We start from the raw sequence: 21,391 nt of genomic DNA, 5'->3' as shown, positions 1-21,391 counted from the left end.
ACCTACCCTAACACTTACTAGAAGTAGTTTTCCCCTAGATAGTTCCCTGCTCTCCAGTGGGGTCATTGATCTGTAGAATCTTTGCCACAAACATTGAAGAAGTCCCTTAATCTCTCAGTTTTCTCCTTCCCTTATTGTCTCCTTTTCCCTTCTTTCTTTTTCTCTCTTCTCTCTCAAAAAATTATTTGGGGGGCTGGTGTCATGATGTAGTAGGTAAAGCTGCTGACATCCCATGTGGGCAGTGGTTCAAGTCCCAGCTGCTTCATCTCTGATCCAGCTCCCTGCTAATGCACCTGGGAAAGCAGTATAAGATGGCCCAAGTGCTTGGGTCCCTGCATTCACATAGAAGACCCAGAGGAAGCTCCTGGCTACTGGCTTCAGCCTGGTCTAGCCCCTGCTATTGCAGCCATTTTGGAAGTAAACCAGCAGATACAGTCAGTCTCTCTCTCTCTCTCTCTCTCCCTCTCTCCCTCTCTCCCTCCTTCCCTCCTTCCCTCCTTCTCTCTCCTCCCCCTTCTCTCTCTCTCTCTTTCTCTCTCTCTCTCTCTCTCTCCCCCTCTCCCCTTGTGTGTGTGTGTGTGTGTGTGTGTGTTTCCTTTCTCTGTAACTCTGCCTTTCAAATAAAATAAATTAGGATAAATTATTTGGACATCATAAAAGCCAAGGAGACTGCAACCTTTCACTGTGACTGGTTTCTTACAAATGTCCAGGGGTCTTTTGCTCAAGCTAAAGAATCGGATTAGTTTTGAGGGAGACACCGTAGAGGCTGGAGATGTAAATAATAAGCTGTGTGCCCTGAACACAGGTATTATTGACGATGACCATGACAGCTGAGTTACTAAGCACTTAATTGTGACGAGCTGTGTGCTACACATGGATCTACGGACCTCAGAGAGAATTTGCCCAGCTTTATTGATCACCATAAAGCATTGTGGTACACATTACCAAGAAGGACACATCAGTGAAGAGGAGATATTGAATTAGTGCCTGTCGTGAGTTGCAAGTCAGGCACCATGACGGGTACAGTGGAAAACCAAATTGAACATCGTTGGACCAGTTGGAGGTGGGGCAGAGGGAGGATCATGAGTGTCAATCAAGTAACCGTGCAAAGGTACACAAACTTGCTATTGTGGTGAGTTATGAAGGAGAAGTCCATGGTGGATGTCTGGCTGAGCCGGAGCCAGTCTACCTCCATCGGCATCCTGGCTCCCCTGTGCTATATTTGGTGATTCTAAGACGATTACTAGTCTTTTTTGTGCCTGAAGGACGAGCATGCCTACTGTACAGGTAGTGGTGAGGATTTGTGAATTCATACTCAGCAGGTGCTCAGAAGTGTCTGGGGCCGGCATAGTCCATAGGTATTAGCTATCATCGTCATGGTTACAATGGTGTTGATGTCAGGGTCTACTGTAGGTGACTTGCTCAGAGAGGGGAGGGGCAGCAGCCACCCCTTTCTCTGTCCCTATCTCTGCCCACATTTTGCCCATCTACCTGCTTTGCTCCTAACAAAGACTACCCTTGGGCTGCTATGGCATTTTTCAATGAATTCAGGAACTAGAACCTCTGAAGGTTGTATCCCCACATGAAGCTGACGGGAAGGAGGGCAGAAGCCCACTCCCTGGCCACAGGGGGAGCAAACCGGGCTGCAGTGTACTGGTCAGCAATGCAGACTTCAGGCCCCTGGGGGTTGGGCTGAGGCTGGAACTGCACCTGATGTCACAGCCTTGTGTTGCTCAGTGTTTTTCCTTCTCCATCCCTGTGCCCTCTCGGCTTCACGGGTCTCCCAAGAACCCAGGTACAGGGACAGCCTGTGGAACGCGGCTCCCCAGGAAGAGTTCCTCCAGGAAGCTAAAGCCGGGCTCTGAATGGTAGCAGAAAAGGTGCCAGGAGGAAGGGCTGCAGGTGCCCCTGCTTCTGGGAGAACAGTGTTCCAGGAACAGAGGGACTGTGAGAATCCACTGTGGCCAGAGTCCAGAGCATTGAGTGGGTGTGGGAGCTGAGGTCTGGAGCTCGGTGGGGGCCCACTTTACATATGTGGTTCTTTGCGTTAGAGCAACGGGAAGCTGCAGACTAGGGACGAGACATGATTAGGTTTGGGTTTTGTGTTGAAGACAGATGGAAGTAAGAGTTGGGGGATCAACTGGGAATTACTGGAGTGATCCAGGCAAGAGGTTCTAATGGTTACAGCCAGCGTTGGGGTGGGTGGGTATTGGAGCAGAATGAATTTACCTATAAAATATTTAAGCAGCCGAAACATGCAAAATTATTTTGCAATCCAGAGAATCATCTTTCAGTAAAATTGCTTTTCCAAAACCTAGATGTTTGTGAGGGTAGATTTTTGATATGAAGTTGGTAAAGTGGCCATGGGAGACTATTTTCTCCTGCTAAGACCAAGTTTGAATTTTCAAAATTTTGTCATAACAATACAATGAAGAGAACAACTCTCTCAAATATTTAAAAACTTTTATTCTTACTTTCAGAGAATTCAAATATATATATAGATCAGATACAACAACTCATATGGATTTATAATTCTAAAAATACTTTCACAGCAGAGAGAAAGAAAATATCTAGTGATATGCATGTATCCACATATAAAGATAGAAATGTACATTTCTGAAATATTCCAAGAACATAACCTGAAAAGGGAAATCTTTATCAAATATCCAGAAATATATAGTCTGCTTTCAGGAAAAGTAGTAACAAAAAATGTACAAATGATGTGTAAACATAACATTTAAAGTCTTATAGATGTCTGCATTTTACATTTATAAAATCCCGTTTTCCAAGGAACTCACAATATATGAAAGGTATTATATAGTTAATCTCTAATATATGCACACTTTACTTGTGTCCTACTGACTGTCGGGAAACTGAGGCATGGAAAGTCACTTTCTGAAAGTCGTCATGAAATTTTTAAGCTCTGACTGAATTTCAGATCATTGCCCTGCACCACAGATCCTAAATCAGGTGTAGTTTATACATAAACGACTGAAGCAAATGGCCAGTAGAGCCACACACAACCCTGTACACACAAATACACAGTTTAGAAACTGTTGATTTATCCACACCCCCATGTCATAGAGGAAATACACGAACGAAATAAAGAATTTCAGAGTCACTGGGAAAAATGATGCCACAGTAAACCATTAAAGCATTCTTATGTTGGACGCTCCAACTCCCTTAAAGTGCTTCTTAAAATGTGTGTTCTTTGATTGCTCTGTAACGTTTTATTTTGTGGAAGACACAAAATAAACCAGCTCCTGAGAAATCTGAGCGAGGATGGTGCTGACACTGGCTGCATGTAAACCAGCAGTAGGCCCCGGAGGGTCTCGTATGCCAACACTCAACATGCTTCCCTGGGTTGGTTATCATCTTGGAACATACCATCATCACACAGCCAGCACAGCTTCTGGAACAGTTGTGAAGAAGAGAATGGACACCTGAGCTTGAACGTTGCATGCTGTGGTTGTTGATGTTTGCTTTCCAGTAATGCAGAAGCCGAAGGCACCATACTTGTGTGAGGTAACGATTGCTGTTCTTGGTCTGGATGGGAAAAGGCTGGAAAATAAGGCGAATCCAAAGTATATAACAAAGAAGTATAGTTAAATGAGAGGATTTTTTAAAAAATATTTGTTTATTTACTTGAAATGCAGAGTGACAGAGGGAGAGACAGAGATCCTCCATCTAGAGAACTGTGCCAGCCTCTGCTGTTCGTACGTGAACACTACAGCAGCTGGCATTTACTGAACATTTACTGAATGCCAGGCTGTGGGCAAAGTCACTGGTATTCACATCAGTTCTATACCATAGTTATTATTTTGGTCCCCATTTGACAAATGCAAAAAGTGGAGGCAGGGAAGTTAAGTAACTTCACAAGGTCACCCAGGGCTCGGGAGTCTAAACCCAAGTCTGGCCGACTTTCCAGCTTGGCTCACCCCTTTGTCGCTCCCAGCACCTTGCAGGAGCTACGAACGCTGGCCAAGCTCACCTGAGGGGTCCTATCGCTGGCAGAAGGCGATGGGGAGCTCCCGGCCTGGCACCATGATGCCCAAGTGCAGCCTCTCCACGGGCTCGTTGTCTGTGGCCACGATGGCGTATTTGCGGACAATCTGCAACACACACGCACAAAATAGCAGAATCGCCCTCTCTGTTCTCCTGCTCTATTGAAGAGCACAGAAACAAGGGCAGAAATCCAGGGAGGGCCTTACCCAGCAAAGAGCCAAGTGGAGCTGGAGCTCGGCCAGCCTGCGACCAATGCACATTCTCTTCCCAACCCCAAACGGAAGATGTGCAAACGGATTAATCTTCTTCCTGTCCTGAAGCCAACGTTCGGGTCTGAACTGCTGTGAATCTTCAAAGTTGTCTTCACTGGACCCCAACACCTGGGTATTTAGCATCAACACCGTCTAAAAACACACAAACACATAACATTTGAAATAAGCAGAAGAGAACATTTGAACAGCAAAATTGACAGAGTGACGACCTTACGTATGCAAAGCTAACTCACAAATTTGTGGAGATGATGATTGTCAATATTCAGTGAGTGTTTACAATAATACCAGGTAATAAATAGGTAAAGAATGTTCACATCTTGCATCACAATCTCACAACAACCCCATGGGGCCAGTACTTGGATAGTGGGTAAAATTGCTGCCTGCAGTACTAGCATCCCATGTGGGGTTCAGTTTGAGTCCCGGCTGCTCTACTTCCAATCCAGCTCTCAGCTATGGCCTGGGAAGGCAGTGGAAGATGGCCCAAGTCCTTGGGCTCCTGCACCCATATGGGAGACCTGGAAGAAGCTCCTGGCTCCTGGCTTCAGATCAGCTCAGCTCTGGCTGTTGCAGCCTTCTGGGGAGTGGCCCTCTCTCCCTCCCTCTCTGCCTCTGCCTCTCTGTAACTCTGCCTTTCAAAGAAAGAGAGAGAGAGAGAGAGAGAGAAGAAAGAACCCCATGGAATAGATTCTATTATTCTCCCCATTCTGCAGCTGAGTAGTTGACTCTCACAGAGGTCAGGTAACTAACTTGAGACTACAAATAAAGGTGGAACTGAATTTGAGTCTCTGTCCCTACAGCACCACAGCAGTTATTCCTAATCCTGTACTATGCACCTGGTCAACCTTGTATCACCACCTGTGTGTTTGCAAAATGACTGCTCTCCTGGTGACCAGTTTTAGGGAGATGTGCTAAGTATTTGGAAGGTATACCTCCAAGTTATATAAGCTACAGAATGTTCAAATTCTACAAATTCTACTTACCCCTTTGGGTAAAGCGTATTCACCCAGAACTGTTGCCTTGTCGAGCGTCCGAGTTGTGAACGGCACGGTCGGAGTCAGCCTGAAACACAGAGTGTGCAGTAAAGGTGGGTGCGGCCCCTGGTTCTGTGTCCAGGGTCAGCAGGAGAGCAGCTCGGGCCCCACCAGGGAGTGCCGCTCTCGCTCGCACTCCAGAGGGAAACGCGTCACAGCTCTTCAAGAAGACCTGTCTGTTTGCCAACAAGTGCACGTTTTGTTGCTGTCTCTCTGATGATCAAGGTCAGTTTGAGGCTCCCGCTGGCTGTCAGTGGTGGTTTTCTCGCTCCTCAGTGCACGTGCTTCCTGCTTTGCCATGAAGGCTGATGGCTTGTTCTCTGTCTCCGCTCTATACCCTCCACGAAACTAACACTGTTTCCTTCTAAGTCCAAGATGGGAGTTTTTTTTCCCAGAAAGTATTTAGAAAGAATTTGCAAAGAGCATTTGGTAAGAGGCTCAAAAATAAAGATGTTTCTGTGTCTCCTTATATAACAATACAGGTTGCACTAAGCCTGCCTCTCGTGTCCCTCATTCATGCCTTGATCTTAATTATTGCTGATAGCATCCATTAGTAGTTTTACTGGGGGCCAGCATTGTGGTATAGCACCCCTGGCATCCCATAAGGATGCCAATTCGTGTCCCAGCTGCTCCACGTCTGATCCAACTCCCTGCTAATGACCAGAGAAAAGCAGCAGAAGCTGGCCCAAGTGCTTGGTCTACTGCTACCCACGTGGAGACCCAGATGAAGCTCCTGACTCCTGGCTTTGGCCTGGCCCAGACCTGGCCATTGTGGCCATGTGGGGAGTGAACAGGCAGATGGAAGATTCTCTCTCTCTTCTTTCTCTTCCTCCCCCCCCATAACTCTGTATTTCAAATACATAAAAAAGTATTTCTTAAAAAAAAAAAGAGTAGTTTTATGGATTTAAAGGGGAAGACACCAGCTTACCAAGACTCACTAGCGTTTGCCCAAGTCTAGGAAATGAGTAATAGAAAAGGCTGTTGATTTCTCAGGGTGACAAATGTTTATTGTCAACAGGGGGAGCTGTGTACGAGTGGGGGAATCCTTGTGACACATTTAGGAGAGCAGATTCCTTTTTTTTTTTTTTTTTTTTTTTTTGACAGGCAGAGTGGACAGTGAGAGAGACAGACAGAGAGAAAGATCTTCCTTTGCCATTGGTTCACCCTCCAATGGCCGCTGCGGCCGGCGCACCGCGCTGATCCGATGGCAGGAGCCAGGTACTTATCCTGGTCTCCTATGGGGTGCAGGGCCCAAGGACTTGGGCCATCCTCCACTGCACTCCTTGGCCACAGAAGAGAGCTGGCCTGGAAGGGGGGCAACCAGGACAGAATCCAGTGCCCTGACCGGGACTAGAACCCGGTGTGCTGGCGCCACAAGGCAAAGGATTAGCCTAGTGAGCCGCAGCGCCGGCTAGGAGGGCAGATTCCTGACACATTCATTCATGCTGCCGTGGGCATGCGTGTCTTCTTACCTCATTGATTCTTTGAGGCAGGCTTTTAAGTATGGCAGGTTGCTCAAATCCTCTGCCCGTGGCACCCGGTGACCAGGCAGTACACGCTGAATTTCCTTCAGAAGCTCCTGCTGGACTTGAGGGTGACGAGATAAGTTGTAGAGCACCCACATTAAGCTGTTTGCTGTCTGAAAGCCAAATGGACACAAAACTGAGTTTCTGCAAATAAAGTGCCTTGCAGTACTGCTGTGTGCACAGAGGTGGCGCTCGGCAAATAGGCCAGTTCTGTCTCTTCTCTGGCCCTTGGTAGCTGTGCCTTAAACAAATGCAGTGATATGAAAAGTCACACTTGTTTTGCAAAATGTGTTGACTAAGGATGGCTACTGCTTGAGGGACTGTTAACTAGAATGCAACAGAGAAAAAACTGCATTAGGACATTTAAAATAGGGTTTGATGCAGTAATTGTTTGACCTCTGCTGAGCACAGGAAGGCTGGTGAAACAGGGTAACACTGGGGATTCTCTCCATGCCAGCTGCAAGGCTGTGATCATGTTTTATGGTTCTGCGGGCCACTAGCCCTGGAGGAGACGGGGGGATGGATATAGGGATCCTCTGTTTTTTCTTAGGACCAAGTGTGAATTTATAGGTTTCAACAGTGAAAAGTCTCATTAGAAACTTCCATTAAAAATGCTGTAAATGAGTGAAGTCCTTGGAGCATGGCTAAAAAGAGAGTTTTAAAAAAAGTTGACAGCGCAAATGAAATGCACAAGAAAACTTTTTTTTTTTTTTGCTTTTTTACCCATGCCCCAAAAAGTTACCACAAAATAAAAGGGCGTTATCTACACTCAGGGGTTGAGGGACGTGCAGGAAGCCCTGGTCAGAGACTGCCAGCACCAGAATAGGCAGTTCTAGTGCGGAGCTGAGCATTGAGGACCGGGCAGTTCCTGACAGAGGCTCTCGCGGGGCCTTTGAAGTGGCCTCCGTTTCCTCCCCAAGGCAAAGGGAAGAGGAAAAGTGTTGATGGAAGCAGTCAGTGTGGTTTTCAGTTACATAACAGTCACCCCTCCTCGTCATCCGTATTTGTTTTGGGCCTTTCCTAGCTATTGCAGCCAGATAGTGCCCTGAAACTGGCCGCCGCGTCCTCCCGCTGTAGACAGGAAGACGCTGCCACTAAGTGCCCGTGCCACTCACGCGGACGGACAAAGTGCAACGCCATCGGAGCCCATGGTTATTTCTTATTTTTGGAAGGAGATGCCTCCCAGGCAGCCTTCCCCATGTCCGAGGTGTGGCAGCTTCAGCCACAAATAAACCGTGAATGGCATTATTACCCGAGCCCACTTTGCAAAACAGGAAGCGGGCAGAACCACTCAATTAGATGCACTTCCAGATTTCTCTGATTTTCCCAAGGCGACGTTCAGAATAGCCAGGAGAAAACAGACACGGAGGAAGTTTATACTGTATCAGCGAGCCCCGTACCACCGTGCCGCACAGAGCAACCCGAGGGCAGAGGATGGCTGAGGCTTGGACTCTAGGAAGACCGTGGGGCTGGTCCGAGAGGCCGCGGCCTGGGAACGTTCCTGGACACAAACTCTCCTGGCTTGGCCTCTGTGGTGGAGACCCCCAGCCTCCTCCTCTGGCCTCTGCGTCCACGCTCCCTCCCACCAAGGTCATACTCCAGCCTCCATCAGAGTCCGCTTTTCAAATCAGAAACTGATCAGGTGACTCCCTCACTAAAGATGCTCCAAGAGATCCCCATCATAGAGGAGCGAAATCCAGATGCCCCACAGAGGCTCACCTGGCTCTGGCCAGCGTGCCTCACTGACTTCTCCAGTCTCAACTCTGACCACATTTGCCAGCTCTCTGGCCTCATTTCCCTTTCTGCCCCAGGGCCTTTGCACATGCTGTTTTGCTGCCCAGAGTGTTCTTGACCAAGTATTGCTGTGATGGGCTCCTTCTCATCACTACAGAATCAGTTCCAATATTACTCCCTCATAGGGCTCACATTAGTTAGAAAAAGTAAGAATAACTGATTACTTTGATCATTCTATGGAATCTCAGGGTAAGTGGTTCCATAGGAAAGTGACCTAAAATACACTGCTTTTATCAACCCTATGGAGTGTGAGGAGATGAGACCTTTGTTCCCAGATGTAGAAAATTCTACATTTCCTTTAGGCAAAAAAGCACTAAGAGAGGCCAGTGTGTGGCACAGCAGGGTAAGCCACCTCCTGCAGTGGCAGCATCCCATAGGAGCACCAGCTCAAGTCCCAGCTGCTCCACTTCCAGTCGAGCTCCCTGCTGTTGCACCGAGGAAGACAGCAGATGATGGCCTAAGTGCTTGGGACCCTGTCACCTACATGGGAGACCCAGATGGACTTCTAGGCTCCTGGCGTCAGCCTGGATCTGTCTTGGCCATTGTGGAGTGAACCAGTGCGTAGAAGATATTCTCATTCATATTCTCTCTCTCTCTCTCAAGACTTATTTATTTATTTGAAAGGCAGAGTTATGCAGAGGCAGAGAGAGAGAGGTCTTCCATCTGCTGGTACATTCCCCAGATGGCTGCAATGGCCAGAGCTGGGAAAATCTGAAGCCAGGAGCCTGGAGCTTCCTCTGGGTCTCCCACATGGGTGTAGGAGCCCAAGGACTTGAGCCATCTTCTACTGCTTTCTCAGGCCATAGCAGAGAGCTGGAGTGGAAGAGAAACAGCCCACACTTGAACTGGAGCCCATATGGGATGCTGGCACTGCAGGTGGCAGCTTTACCTGCTACGCCACAACGCTGGCCCCAGCTCTCTCTCCTCTCTGTGACTTGAGCACCCTGCACCAAGGCCTCACTCACCGTCTCCACCGCGGCCAGCTGGAGCTCCGTGACGGCAGCATACAGCTCTTTCTTGGAAAGCTGACTGCGGTGGTAAATATCACAAAGGAAGTCCGCGCTGGGCTGCTGGGAATATTTCTCTAGCCGGTTGTCGACACAAGACTTGACTGTTAGGAGGAGAGGAAGGGGGGGGGGGCATCAGTTGAAAAGTAGGAGGGAAAGAATGAGAGGGAAGCCAAGGCCGAGATCCTTGCAGCATCTCTAGGGACTTTGCAGGCACGCTGATAGTTCCAGAACTAAGCTGATGCTGCCTTCTTGTTAAACAAGGGTTTGTGCATGCGCAAACTCTAACCTGCATCGGGATCACCACGGCATCTTAAAATGCAGAGCCTGACTCAGGGGCCTAGAGTGGGCCTGGAAATCTGCATCTTTACCAAGTTCCCAAGGGGTGCAGGTGCTGCTGGTCTGCAGGCCGTGTGTGAGCAGCAAGATGATCTCGGGGTTTGAAAGAGACCAGCATGAGAGGGAGGTGGGATTTGCGCTTACTTCCAGGATCGAAACTTGGGTCTAGGAATCACCAAACACACACACACACCATGTGTGCATAAGCGGAGTGTCCACGCGTGCTGACAATACTGCTGTAGGTTTCTAGCATCTGTAAAGCACATTCTGGGCAGGTGGCTCCTTCCCTTCGGTCGATTATGCAAGCAGCCACCAGACTAGGAATACGGCTGCTGCTGCTGCTGCTGCTGTGTGGTACGGCATCAGGGTTTGAGGGCTGGGACCCTTCCTCCTGGCCTCAGCCCTGGCCTCACCATCGCCCCACGTGTGACCTTACTTAATGTCACCTCATGGATGGCTAATGGACCCGCTGTATAGATCTGTAGTGCAGATTAGATGAATCTGTGTGTGAACAAAATCCCTCCATCGTGCAGCAGAAACAGCTCTGACACACTGAGAAAGTATGACACTTTTATTATTGGTAGGCTATCTATATTAGGTACTGAGGTAGGGACTATTATTATTGTTAGCCCATTTTAGAGACCAGGCAAGTGAGGATGAAAAGCTGCCAGCACATTTGACCAAGCCACCATACCCATGAACTCAGGGATGTTGACTTCAAAACTCTTGCTTTCTAAGCCATTCTTAGTTCCCAAAGGAGACTACAGAAGGCTGTCTCCTTCCTTCCCCTAGCACTCTACACGAGAGGGGTCCCAAACCCATTTGTGTGCAAAGCCTGAACGACCCAGGAGGAGCAACCCTATGGTAGGGCCAAGGCAGTGAGACCAAGCAGACCCTTGAAGACCGCGCCACAGCAGCTGGGAGGCAGGGCTGCGGGGGCTGTCTTGGCCCCAGGTAAAGACGGCCCCTTTACCTGATCTGAAAATAGTGTCCCAGGCCAGCGTGTGGGCCTGCCAGATCTTGGTGTTGAGGCTCCGGTGCAGCTCGACAGGCGTGACCATCATCCTCCCAAACGTGCTCATCATCTGCGGGAAACACCAACACCTCTAGCTTCCAGCGTCTCCTTTCACATGGACTTACATCCTGGAAGGACACTACTCCACGCCACAGCCCCTGTGCTCCTCAAAGAGCAGAACTCAAAGACAGCCCCGCCTGCTCCACGCTGGTCCTGCAGGCAGTGCCCACGTTTACCCAAAGTCACCTATGAGATGATTTTCCAGTGGGTGTATTCAATAACAGATGTTAGGTCTTAGGACTGAATCACCAAAAATTAAAATGAAATAATAAGAAAGGGAAGACTTTAACTTTCACATATACTTCCGCTTCTAATAATTTCCAAGCCTCTGCTATTCCATCTGTCATATCCACACACTTTCTAAACTACTCAAATATTTAAAATCTGTAAAACTTCAGGTGCTTTTTTTTTTTTTTTTTTTTTTTGACAGAGTGGACAGTGAGAGAGAGAGACAGAGAGAAAGGTCTTCCTGTTGCTGTTGGTTCACCCTCCAATGGCCGCCGCGGCTGATCTGAAGCCAGGAGCCAGGTACTTATCCTGGTCTCCCATGGGGTACAGGGCCCAAGTACTTGGGCCATCCTCCACTGCACTCCCTGGCCACAGCAGAGAGCTGGCCTGGAAGAGGGGCAACCAGGACAGAATCTGGCGCCCCAACCGGGACTAGAACCCAGTGTGCCGGCACTGCAAGGCAGAGGATTAGCCTAGTGAGCCGTGGCGCTGGCCCAGGTGCTTCTTAAAAACTCTGTTAATCAACTGACTTTCAATCGCAATACCTATTTTAACCTTGCCTAAAGAAAGACATCATGGGTGTCTCGTGCTTATTTGTGATATGTGCATCTGCACACTTGCATAAATTAAAGTGCGTAACACACATCAAAGTGAACACTTGGCTACTGAAATAAGACGTAGGCACACCACCCTCAGGAAGTGCTGTGATGCACAAGCGTTCAGTGCTGTAAAGCATCACTCAGGAAAACCTGGTCTCCCAGTGGGGATGCTTACTGTTTTGATGGCCGCAATGAAGTTCAAAGCATCATCCCTTGCATTCTTCTGAAGGAGCCCAAATCTCTTCTCATACAACACCAGGCAGATACCTGTTATTGAAAATAATCACCACTGTTACACAGTCACAGCGACACTGGAGTCTGCGATTAGCTGGCTAATAGACTGCATTCTGTGTCTTGTTAAAGGACAAGCAGAAGCCCAAGAACATGGGAAGAAAGACAATCCAAGGGAAGGGAACAGGATCCCTTGTTCTGCAAATATCTCTGGGTGCAATGATCCCTCCCCTTGGACCTCTTGGCCAGAGGCACAGTGTTCTGGTGTAGTGAGCCACGGGCTGTGTCCAAGGTGCAACCAGTCAGGGCTGTGCTATGCCCATAGCCCAGCTGCATTATTGGAGAGGTGTGTTGGCTTCTGTTCCTGTTTTGACCAAAGGGAAGCCAATTGGTGAGAGGAAGACATGGAGATGCAGGACTTAGGGAGTGAGTCCCCACAGTGTGCCATGTATTGGGCTAGTTTTGATAGAAAGATTAGATAGATGGGTAGATGGATTTCCATTTCCTCATTTTGACATAAACTTTTAAAAACTAAAATCCTCAAGTCTTTATTTTGAAATTTTTTTCCTGCAGAAAAGACAGAACAGTATAACACATCTGTCTTCTCTGTGCTCCACACTGAATGCAGAACGCAGTGACCAGTAAGAGCTTGCGTACTGCCCTCTGTGTGTGTGCGTGTCCATGTGCAGGTGTCTGTGTGCTGAGCGTGTGAAGGCTCCGTCACCGTGCACAAGGCTTCACAGTGCAACACTTTGGCAGTGACCCCCAAGAACAAAGGCCTTGTCCTGCAGGAGCATGGAGTCAGTAACACCCTAACACTGGCCGTGCTGTAGTATGTCTACCATGCACCCTCCTAAAAGCTTCCTTGTGGTCCTAGAAATGATTTCCTATAGCCATTTTCTTTTGAGAGCCAGGACCACCATCACTGCCTTTTGGTGGGTGGATAACCAGCTCTGCCATTGGACCCGCAGGGTAAATAACTGAGCTATGATGACGAAGCTGAGGCCTGAGACACCTGGGGCAGCACAGCTCCCTAACTCTCCGGACTGCAGGTGACTCTCCCTCACCCAAAATGCACAAGTCCCAAAGGGTTTCTGATTTCAGATTTTTTGGAATTATGGGACATTTGCCTATGCCTAATGAGGTACCTTGAGGATGGGACTCAAGTCCAAACACAAAATTCATTTATGTTCCTCATACCCCTGCTGCCCAGAGCCTGAAGGTCATTTTATACCATATGTAGAATAATTTTTGTGCATGAAGCTAAGTTGCAGTGTCTGAAGGTTTCCCCTTGGGGTGTCAGTCAGTGCTCAGAAAGGGTTGGATCTGGGAGCGTTTCCGATTGTGGATTTTCGGACTAAGGATGCTGAGCCTGCCCATCCATGTTCCGCAAACTCCACTCTCCTTACTCAACCTTTCCACGTTTCCTCCTGTTTGTGTTCACCGAAGCATGGTTCGGGTACCCCTGGGAGGATTAGGGTAGCTCACAGTGTTACATGAACTTTCAAAACAAAGTTGCTGATGTTTACAGTGGCCTATTTATGGAGTGGTTCTCACTTTGGATTTATGGACATGTTCTGAGTTCTCAAAGTAAACCTAGAGCATTAGTGCAAATGGAAGGTAGCTCTGTCACCAGGTGGTATGCAGTTCCTCAATGTATGAAATGTGGGAACTGACTGCTTACCGGGTGATCACTGTTTCACTGGCCCTCTTTGTTAATAAAACACTCAACAGCACAAACTTCTGCAGGGCATTTGGGGGGTCACAGCCCCACGGTAGCAGCAGGACCAACCCACCCACACATTCCAGGGTTTCGGAAACACTAAGCTTGGGTGGGAGCAGCAGCCAGGAGGGCTGTTTTCCCATGTGTGTGGAATCTGGGGGTACCCGTTTCAAATCAAATGCACGCAGTTGCCACTGTGCAAATGCATTCGTTTGCATTCACTACACGAGAATGAATCTCTCCTGAAATACCTCCTTTTGCTGGAGTTTATCATTGATCTCATGTAGAGCAGACATTGATAACGTCCTGCTCAATATTCATCCTCTCTCCCATCTCTTCCCTAGAAGAAGCCAAGTTTTTTAGTGTGTCAGATAAAAAACTCACAGTTAAGACTCTGATGACACACCTGTTGCCTGCTCTCCCAGCCTCCTTTGTAGCAGCCACAGTAACTGCATGACCCAGTCTTGGTCAGTGAAACCTACACAAAGTCCTCATTTTACTTTCCTGACAAAGGGAGACCAGGGCCTCTGCCTTAGCTCCTCCCCCTTTCCTCCATTTTGCCTAGAATGCAGGAGCAAGGCCAGGAGCAGCAGCTGCCGCCCGCCCGCCACCGTGCACCAAGGCTGAGTGAGCTGGAAGCTGGAAAGGGTTTGGGGTGTGAGTGCACCCTGGAATGGCAGCTGTGGGCTGCCTTCCTCGAGACGTCGCCTACTGCTAGACAACATCTGTGAAACCACCAGAGTCAAGTGTTCCTTGACTTGCAACCAAATGCATTCCTTGCTCCTTAATTAGTACTTTCAGCGGGAAATTCCAAAACATTCACTTCTTTTCTCCTCTGTAACTGGTCGCTCCATTGGTTCCTGTTTCTCTTAGTACCTCCTATGCTTTTTATTTGCGCAGACATTTCTAATGTGTTGAGACAGTTGGTCCACAAATATTAAAAGAAGCTGATCTGATGGGGTCAGGTCACCACGAAAGGCTCCTTCTCCAGTCCCTCTCTTCAGCAGCCAAAATGATCCTTCCAGCAAAACCGACTAGGTCACTCCATGCTAAAAGCCTTCCAGCATAGCTCTGCCCTCTCACAGGCTCAAATCCAAGCTCTGGTCCTTGGTTTGTAGGCCTTCTATGAGCTGGCTGCTGTGCTACTCTCTTCTTGTGTCCTTACCACACCATGTGATAAGGTTAGGAGTTCAAGTTCTCGCTGGGACCTGGTGTCTGCCTCTCTTGACCTTGTCTTGTTTCATAGCCTCCTGTCCTTTGTCCCTTGCTCATCATGATCCACTCCCATCAGCAGCCTCTATGTTTCTCAGATGTAGCATTCCTGCTTCTTCTCTCCTGGGCATTTGCACTTCCCATCAACACTGCCTGGAATGCCCGTTTCCAGTAACCCCCATGCCTTGCTCCTTCCCTAAGTCTCACCTCAGATATCTTCCTACTAGAGAGGATTTCTCTCGCCCAGGCACTTCTCTTTCTTAACTCCATTACTCTTGCTCCCTGACAGAGTGTGAGTAAAATGTTTTACATATCCATCGTCATCCCTAGTATCTGGGCTCCAGGAGGGCAAGCATGTTGCCTGTTTCATTCATTGCTGTGTCCCTGGCACCTAGCGCAGTACCTGCACATAGTAGGTGTTCAACGACTTCAGAAACACCCTATGGTGCAAGGCGTAAATGAAGTGGCTAAAAGAGGCATGCAAAGGGCCCTACCAGCAATAGAATAATCACCAATAGCTGTGTGTTATCCCCCCTTGTTGCTTACAAAATCAAATGAACCCCACGAGAAAACAACTTACTTTCAAATGACCACTTGTTCAGTTCACCGTAGAGGTCTCCAATGTGGCCTCTTTCATCACAGAGTTCATCCATTCTACCCATAAAATCAGCCAGGACCTTGAAAGAAACCAACCGTAAAGGATACATTTTAATGCCATTGAAGGAAAACAAAAGTTTCAAGCTTAGTGTGAGAACTCCGGGTTTTGCTACATTGTGTATTCTCGGCCTATAATGTGATTCCTTCCGACCTCACATTATTTGATGAGGCATTCCTCTGGGAACCCACCTTGTCCTCTAACAACCTGGTCTGGGGTTATTTCCCGAGTTCTCTCTGAAGCCACCCTGAAGCTTAGGTTTCAGCTTTCCATCTAAAAATGTTTCTGGCAACTCAAGAAACAGAAAACGTTTCTTTTACTCAGAATGGGGAAACAAACCACAAGGGAGGACTCAGCCAAGTGTCTGGGTGGGCACGACAGCTCAAGGCTGGAGAGGCCACAGCCGTCCTGAGGTTTGCACTTCCACGTCAGGGCCAGCAAGCATCTCTTTATTCTCTGATTGCTGGGCTAAGCAGGTCTAACCTGGTGGCGGGAGGTTTGCGAACTCTGGATGCAGCTCCCTCACCGCCCAGCTCTGGGACCTCGGGACAGTCACAGGTCTTCAGATGCTGGTTTCAGAAACCAGGCTTTTAGATGAATAGCATTTCACGTTTAATGAAGAACCAAGTGATTTACTAGCTGATCCTCACAGCAGCCCTGTGTGGTGGTCGGTACAGTCACTCCTCCCATTCTGTAACAAACCAGAAAGCTGAGCCTTTGGATGCTCAGTCACTTGCCCATGGACTTATGGCTGACGAGTTGCTATTCTGAACCCTGGAAACCAGCTGTGCATGACTATAAAGCCTGCACCAGGAACCAATAGGCATGGTTAGCTTGCCCATTTAGTGCATGAAAAAGTGCTTTGAGTTTGTAATCATTAAAAAATCAAGAGATTTCACATGAACCTATAGATTTCCTTCCGCTCATCAAAAAATACTAATTGCATGGCTGCTCCAGGCGACACTGGGTCTTCATCCCCATGTGGCAGTAATTTGCTGGAACTGGAAGGGCATGCATGATTCATTTGCTAAAATCCTTGCTGGGCCTGTCTTATTCTTGTATATTAATTATGTGAATGCTGGAAGCTTCCGAGTTGGTAAGCCTTCACCTGTACAACCCCATCTGGGACCAAGTTCAGTTCAAAACAAGCATCCAAAGTGAACAGGAGCAGAAAGAGATGGCCATATGCATAAAGCCCCATTTAGCCCTCTGTTGGCTAAAGGGTAATGTGGTAGTGCCTGAGCCCGGCATAGAAACACTGTGAAGACTAGCCTTGGTTCAGAGAAACCCTCACGTCAGCCCACTGAATGTCCAGTTCTCAGCACACTGAGTCATCTCATGCCTCAGTGGGGTCAGCAGACTATTGGCCTGAATGCTTCTCTTTACCTTCTGTGCCTTGCAGACTCCTATCATCCTGCAAAACCCAGCTCAAATGTCCCTAAGAACTTTAGAAGCTTTTTCTCATGAAATCCTCATAGCAAACCTGTGGGGTAGAAACTGTTACCCCCACTTTGTAGACTGGGAAACTGAAGCATGGTCAGGTATCCGATGGGTGGAAGGCAGGGACTTAAATTCAAGACTGTAAAATACCACCATCTGTACTCTTAACTGCTTCGTCATTGTGATATTGCTTTAAAGAAGGGTAAAGAGAGAGGAATAAGGATTTGGGATGGGGAGGTTACAGAGAGGAAAAGAAAGAGAAGACCTCTGCATCATCCAATTGGCATGCTTTTCTCTGTGCACTGTAGGTGAGCCTTGAAGCCCCATGGACATCCCTCTATCCCCAAGAGTCCCAGGAAAGCCGGCGCCAGTCTGCCAACCTCATTGATTTTGGCGTCCAGCTTCATGACTTCCGCTGGTTTCATTAGTTTCTTTTGAAAGGCACTCCGGACTCTCTGCCAGTCTTTTCCTTCCCTGGGAGAGAAGCAGGATTTCATTTAGAGCAGATCGAAAAGGAAAGGGGGCGCGAGGATACCTCCCGCTGCAACTTCCTGAACCATCAATCAAATGAGCACTGCCAGTCAGGCCAGGAAACACCCAGGGGCGTTCGCATTAGCATATCGCAGGCTGGTTTGCCCAGAGAGTTAAAAAAAAGCACCTTTCCTCCCAGCTACAGACTGCACCAGAAAGGTGGAGCCTGGGGCAGTGAAGGGGCCTTCGTAGGGCTAGGACTAGGGGGTCTGGAGCCTTAATTCCCTCCAAAGGGAGCAGGGACGCAAGCGGTCCCTCAGCAAACCACTGGGATTTGATCCAGGAAAAAACTTGACTTCTTTCAATTCATGGACTTGGGTCTCGCATTCCCCAAACACCCCAAATTTAGAATTTTTCCACAGTCAGAGCCTGCCCTGGCTAGTAAAAAGCCTACTGCCTTGACGCACCCTTGTACAGGTGCTCCTAGCTGACCAACAGCTTTGTGATGCTCCTGCCTTAGTGGGATTTTTAGTTCTAGTAATTCTGCCCCCCCCCCATACAACTACTAGGTATTACAATTTGGGGATTTTAAAGAAAGAGCACCTACTTGTTAAATGCTAGCAATTAAAAAGCAGAGGAGTCACATTACACAAGAGCATTTTTCTAACTAAAATGGGACCCTGACATCCCTCCTCATCCCACCTTTGCAGATAATCCTAGGAAGTGACACCTCATCCTCTACAGAAAGCAAGAGCAGTGCCCAGAGCGGAGGAGGTAAAGTTTCAGTTTTCAGCTGACACGGGGGGATCATTTTGTGTGTAGAGGGCTTTGCCTGGCATGCTGAGTTGAGAACCTCATCCCTCCCAAGAATCTGACCGTGACAGTTCGACTAATCGTGTTTTGGTATCTCTGATGGAAAGTAAGCCCCTTCCCAGCTGCCCGAGAGAACGCAGGTGCCGGGACACTGCTGGTGTTCAGGATGGCACCTGCTCCATGAATGGGCTTTGAATTCAGCCCCTCCTAAGTAGGGTCGGACCCCAGGGTCCCCTCGCTCTGGCCTTTCCCCCAAATTCCTGGCCCCAGTGCCGCCCGCCGGACTCACAGGATCAGCAGCCCGTAGCCTTCCTTGCGGTAGTCGCGATAGGCCTTCCAGGGTTTGATCTCCAGCCGCTGCGGGTAGGCGCTCTCGGTGCGGTACAGCGCTTCCAGAAGGCCGGGCGAGCCCAGGTGCACGGAGTCGAAGGAGCCCAGCTTCATGCGGAAGATCTCGCCGTACTTCCTGTGGTACCCGGCCTGCAGCGGACCGGCGCGGCGGGAGTCAGCGCGCATCCACAGCGGAGCTGAGCGCGCAGCCTCCTCCCTCCGCCCCCGGGGTCCTGGGGACACCCGCGCTCCCGGGGAGGGCGTGGGCGCGGGGTCGGGAGGTGGTGTTTACCAGGGTGTCGTGCTGTTTCTTGAGCCCCCCTTTCCAGAGAATCTCCAGCAGGCTGCCCAGCAGTGGCCAGTTGGTGGGGCCGGGCAGGGCGGCCGCGTCCTGCGTCTCGCCACGTGCGCCCAGCGGGCAGAGGGGCACCTCGGGCGGCTCCGGGGGCCCGCACGCCGCGGATGTCACGCTTCTGGGGGGCTGCCCGAGGCCGCTCAGCTGCCGCAGGAAGGCGGCCAGGGAGCGGCTGTTGCCGATGGGGGAGCTCATGACAGGGCGGGAAACCGGACGCGTGGAAGGCGAAATACGGGGGGGCGCTGGCGAGATTTGGGGTCTGGACAAATCTGGGAAGGAGAGGCAAAGAGAGCCAGCGGGTGTGACGGAGGGGACAGAGGAGGGACGCGGGGCAGGAAGGACTTCGGTGAAGATGCTTGGCAGCGCTGCGCTGTGCAGCTGCCTCGGGGCGCAGGTGCCCGCCTGCTGTGGCTTCAGGGCCTGGAGGAGCGTAGCCGGTGTTTGGTGCCTCTCGGGAGAGCAGAGGGAGGACTGTGGGTCTGCCGGGGACTCTGCAAGTCTGACTTCTACGATCTGACGGGCGGTGGCCAGCAGGGTGGAAGCGATGCTGCTGGTGGCGCCGTTGCCTCCCGTCGCTCTCCGTGCGCCCATGCCCGGGGACCAGTTTTTATGGAGCCAGGGCAGCCCTGGGTGGCCAATAGACGTGCCGCAGGGGGCGGAGTGGGCCTGGGCTGGCCAAGCCCCGAGGGACGCGGGACCCGGGGGAGGGGATGGGGGCGGAAAGCACAAGGAGTCAGCGAGGTGAGCGAGGGCACCCAGGCCTCGGGTGACCGGTGCGCTGCTGCCTGAGCGGGAACTGCGGGCTCCGCCCCGGAGATGAAGCCCCAGGGAGGCACGCGGAGCCGGAGTTCACCGGGTGCGCGCCGAGCGCGTCTCCCCGCCCTTGCCCGGCGGGCAGGAGCGGGTCCAGGCTGCAGCCCGGCGCTTACACAACCGCGACGCTGGGCGGGCGAGGTCCCCGAGTGGGGAAGGAGGGGAAGGAGGGCTGCGCCTGCCAGGGGCGCGCGCCTGCCGCGGAGCCAGGTTTCCGCCTGCCCTAAGCTTCTTTCGGAGGAAGCTTGGCCCCTGGGAGGATTTGACACTTTGTAAAATGCCTGTGAAGAGGGGATTTCCCCCTAGAGGGTGAACAAGAATGAGAGGAGCCCATGGAGCTCGCAGACTTTCCTCCAGGCTGCTCCAGTTTAGGTTGCTAAAAGGGTTGAACGGATTAATGCGGGACCACGCCTACAGACGCCTCTTGCCCTAACTATACTCAGTACAGAAGAGGTGCTGCAGTTGTCCCCTCTTCAGAAGTGCGTGGTGAGAGTGCGGGCTTGCCATGGCGGTGCCAGAATTCACCAAGGGAAATTCACCATCGCACCCCTCTGCTCGTATCCCTGCCACTCTGGGCAAACGGTGGCTCCTCAACCATTTGCACCCCACCCCCTCCAAAGCCTACCCTAAGCTAGCACGAGGGCACACACAAGTTTCTAGAGTCATGGTGGCTGCCATGAGTATAACCCGCTTTCCCAATTCAGGAGGGCAGGGGGAGACCTTTGCTGACTGTCTTAGATGTCCGAGTCTTTCATGCTGATGCAACACAGAGTTCCAGCAGCCAGGGAGGAGGAGAGGGCCTCCGTCTCCTGCTCTTCTCTCACCTGACTGGCTCGTCTGGACCCTGGGGCTGACAGCTCCTTCCCTGCTCCGGCTCTTGTCAACATTTAGTTTGGTTCTTGAAAACCTTTTGCAGTCCAACATGAGCTTGAACACTGCCATTTCAGATTTTTCTTGAAAGCTTAATGACTGTTTATGTGAATAAAAATAATAGCTGGTCATTTATTAGCCATAGTATATTACAAAATGTATCATACCTATTTTATGTGCACTATAAAATGTATAGTCTGTGGTAAATACCATAGATTATTTACCATATATACTATATACTATAGATTGTATGTTATACGTACATGTTCTATGTTATACAGTATGCAAATGAAAGCTTTTTAGGGCTAATGATAAATCAGACACTGAGCTAGGCATTTCACATCAATTTTCCCATTTAGTTCTCATCTGAGTCCAGTGCCAAAAAAATTAAATTAAAATTAGAAGCACAAAAAATAAGCAGCAAAAGCAACAAAAAACCTTGACACTAAGATTGTCCAACAGATCTTACTATTGGCCCAAGTGGGATTCAAAACCAAACTTTCCCAATTCTAACCTGGGCCTTTCCATATCTACATCTATATCATCTATACATATCTATCTATATCTGATGCTGTGCTGTATCACCTTTTCTGAAAGGAAGG

At 49.6% G+C, this 21,391-nt stretch overlaps 1 protein-coding gene across 1 annotated transcript; it reads right to left on the bottom strand.

The window, feature by feature from the left end:
• Positions 1-2,446: 2,446 nt before the first annotated feature.
• Positions 2,447-19,701, bottom strand: CYP24A1 (cytochrome P450 family 24 subfamily A member 1). The gene is made up of 12 exons (XM_002720881.5): positions 19,044-19,701; positions 18,711-18,901; positions 17,518-17,611; positions 15,623-15,719; positions 12,052-12,143; positions 10,948-11,059; positions 9,594-9,739; positions 6,781-6,947; positions 5,258-5,336; positions 4,212-4,409; positions 3,992-4,112; positions 2,447-3,561 (listed from the first exon to the last, which is right to left on the bottom strand). The coding sequence occupies exons 1-11, from the start codon at positions 19,695-19,697 to the stop codon at positions 4,002-4,004; spliced, it is 1,941 nt and encodes a 646-aa protein (XP_002720927.4). The 5' UTR covers positions 19,698-19,701; the 3' UTR covers positions 2,447-3,561; positions 3,992-4,001.
• Between the last annotated feature and the right edge of the window lie 1,690 nt (positions 19,702-21,391).

The sequence above is a fragment of the Oryctolagus cuniculus genome, chromosome 11, assembly GCF_964237555.1.
Source record: "Oryctolagus cuniculus chromosome 11, mOryCun1.1, whole genome shotgun sequence".
In the NCBI taxonomy this organism is placed as follows: domain Eukaryota; kingdom Metazoa; phylum Chordata; class Mammalia; order Lagomorpha; family Leporidae; genus Oryctolagus; species Oryctolagus cuniculus.
Note: the sequence above shows the minus strand (reverse complement) of the source record. Positions and strands in the feature narration are given on the sequence as shown.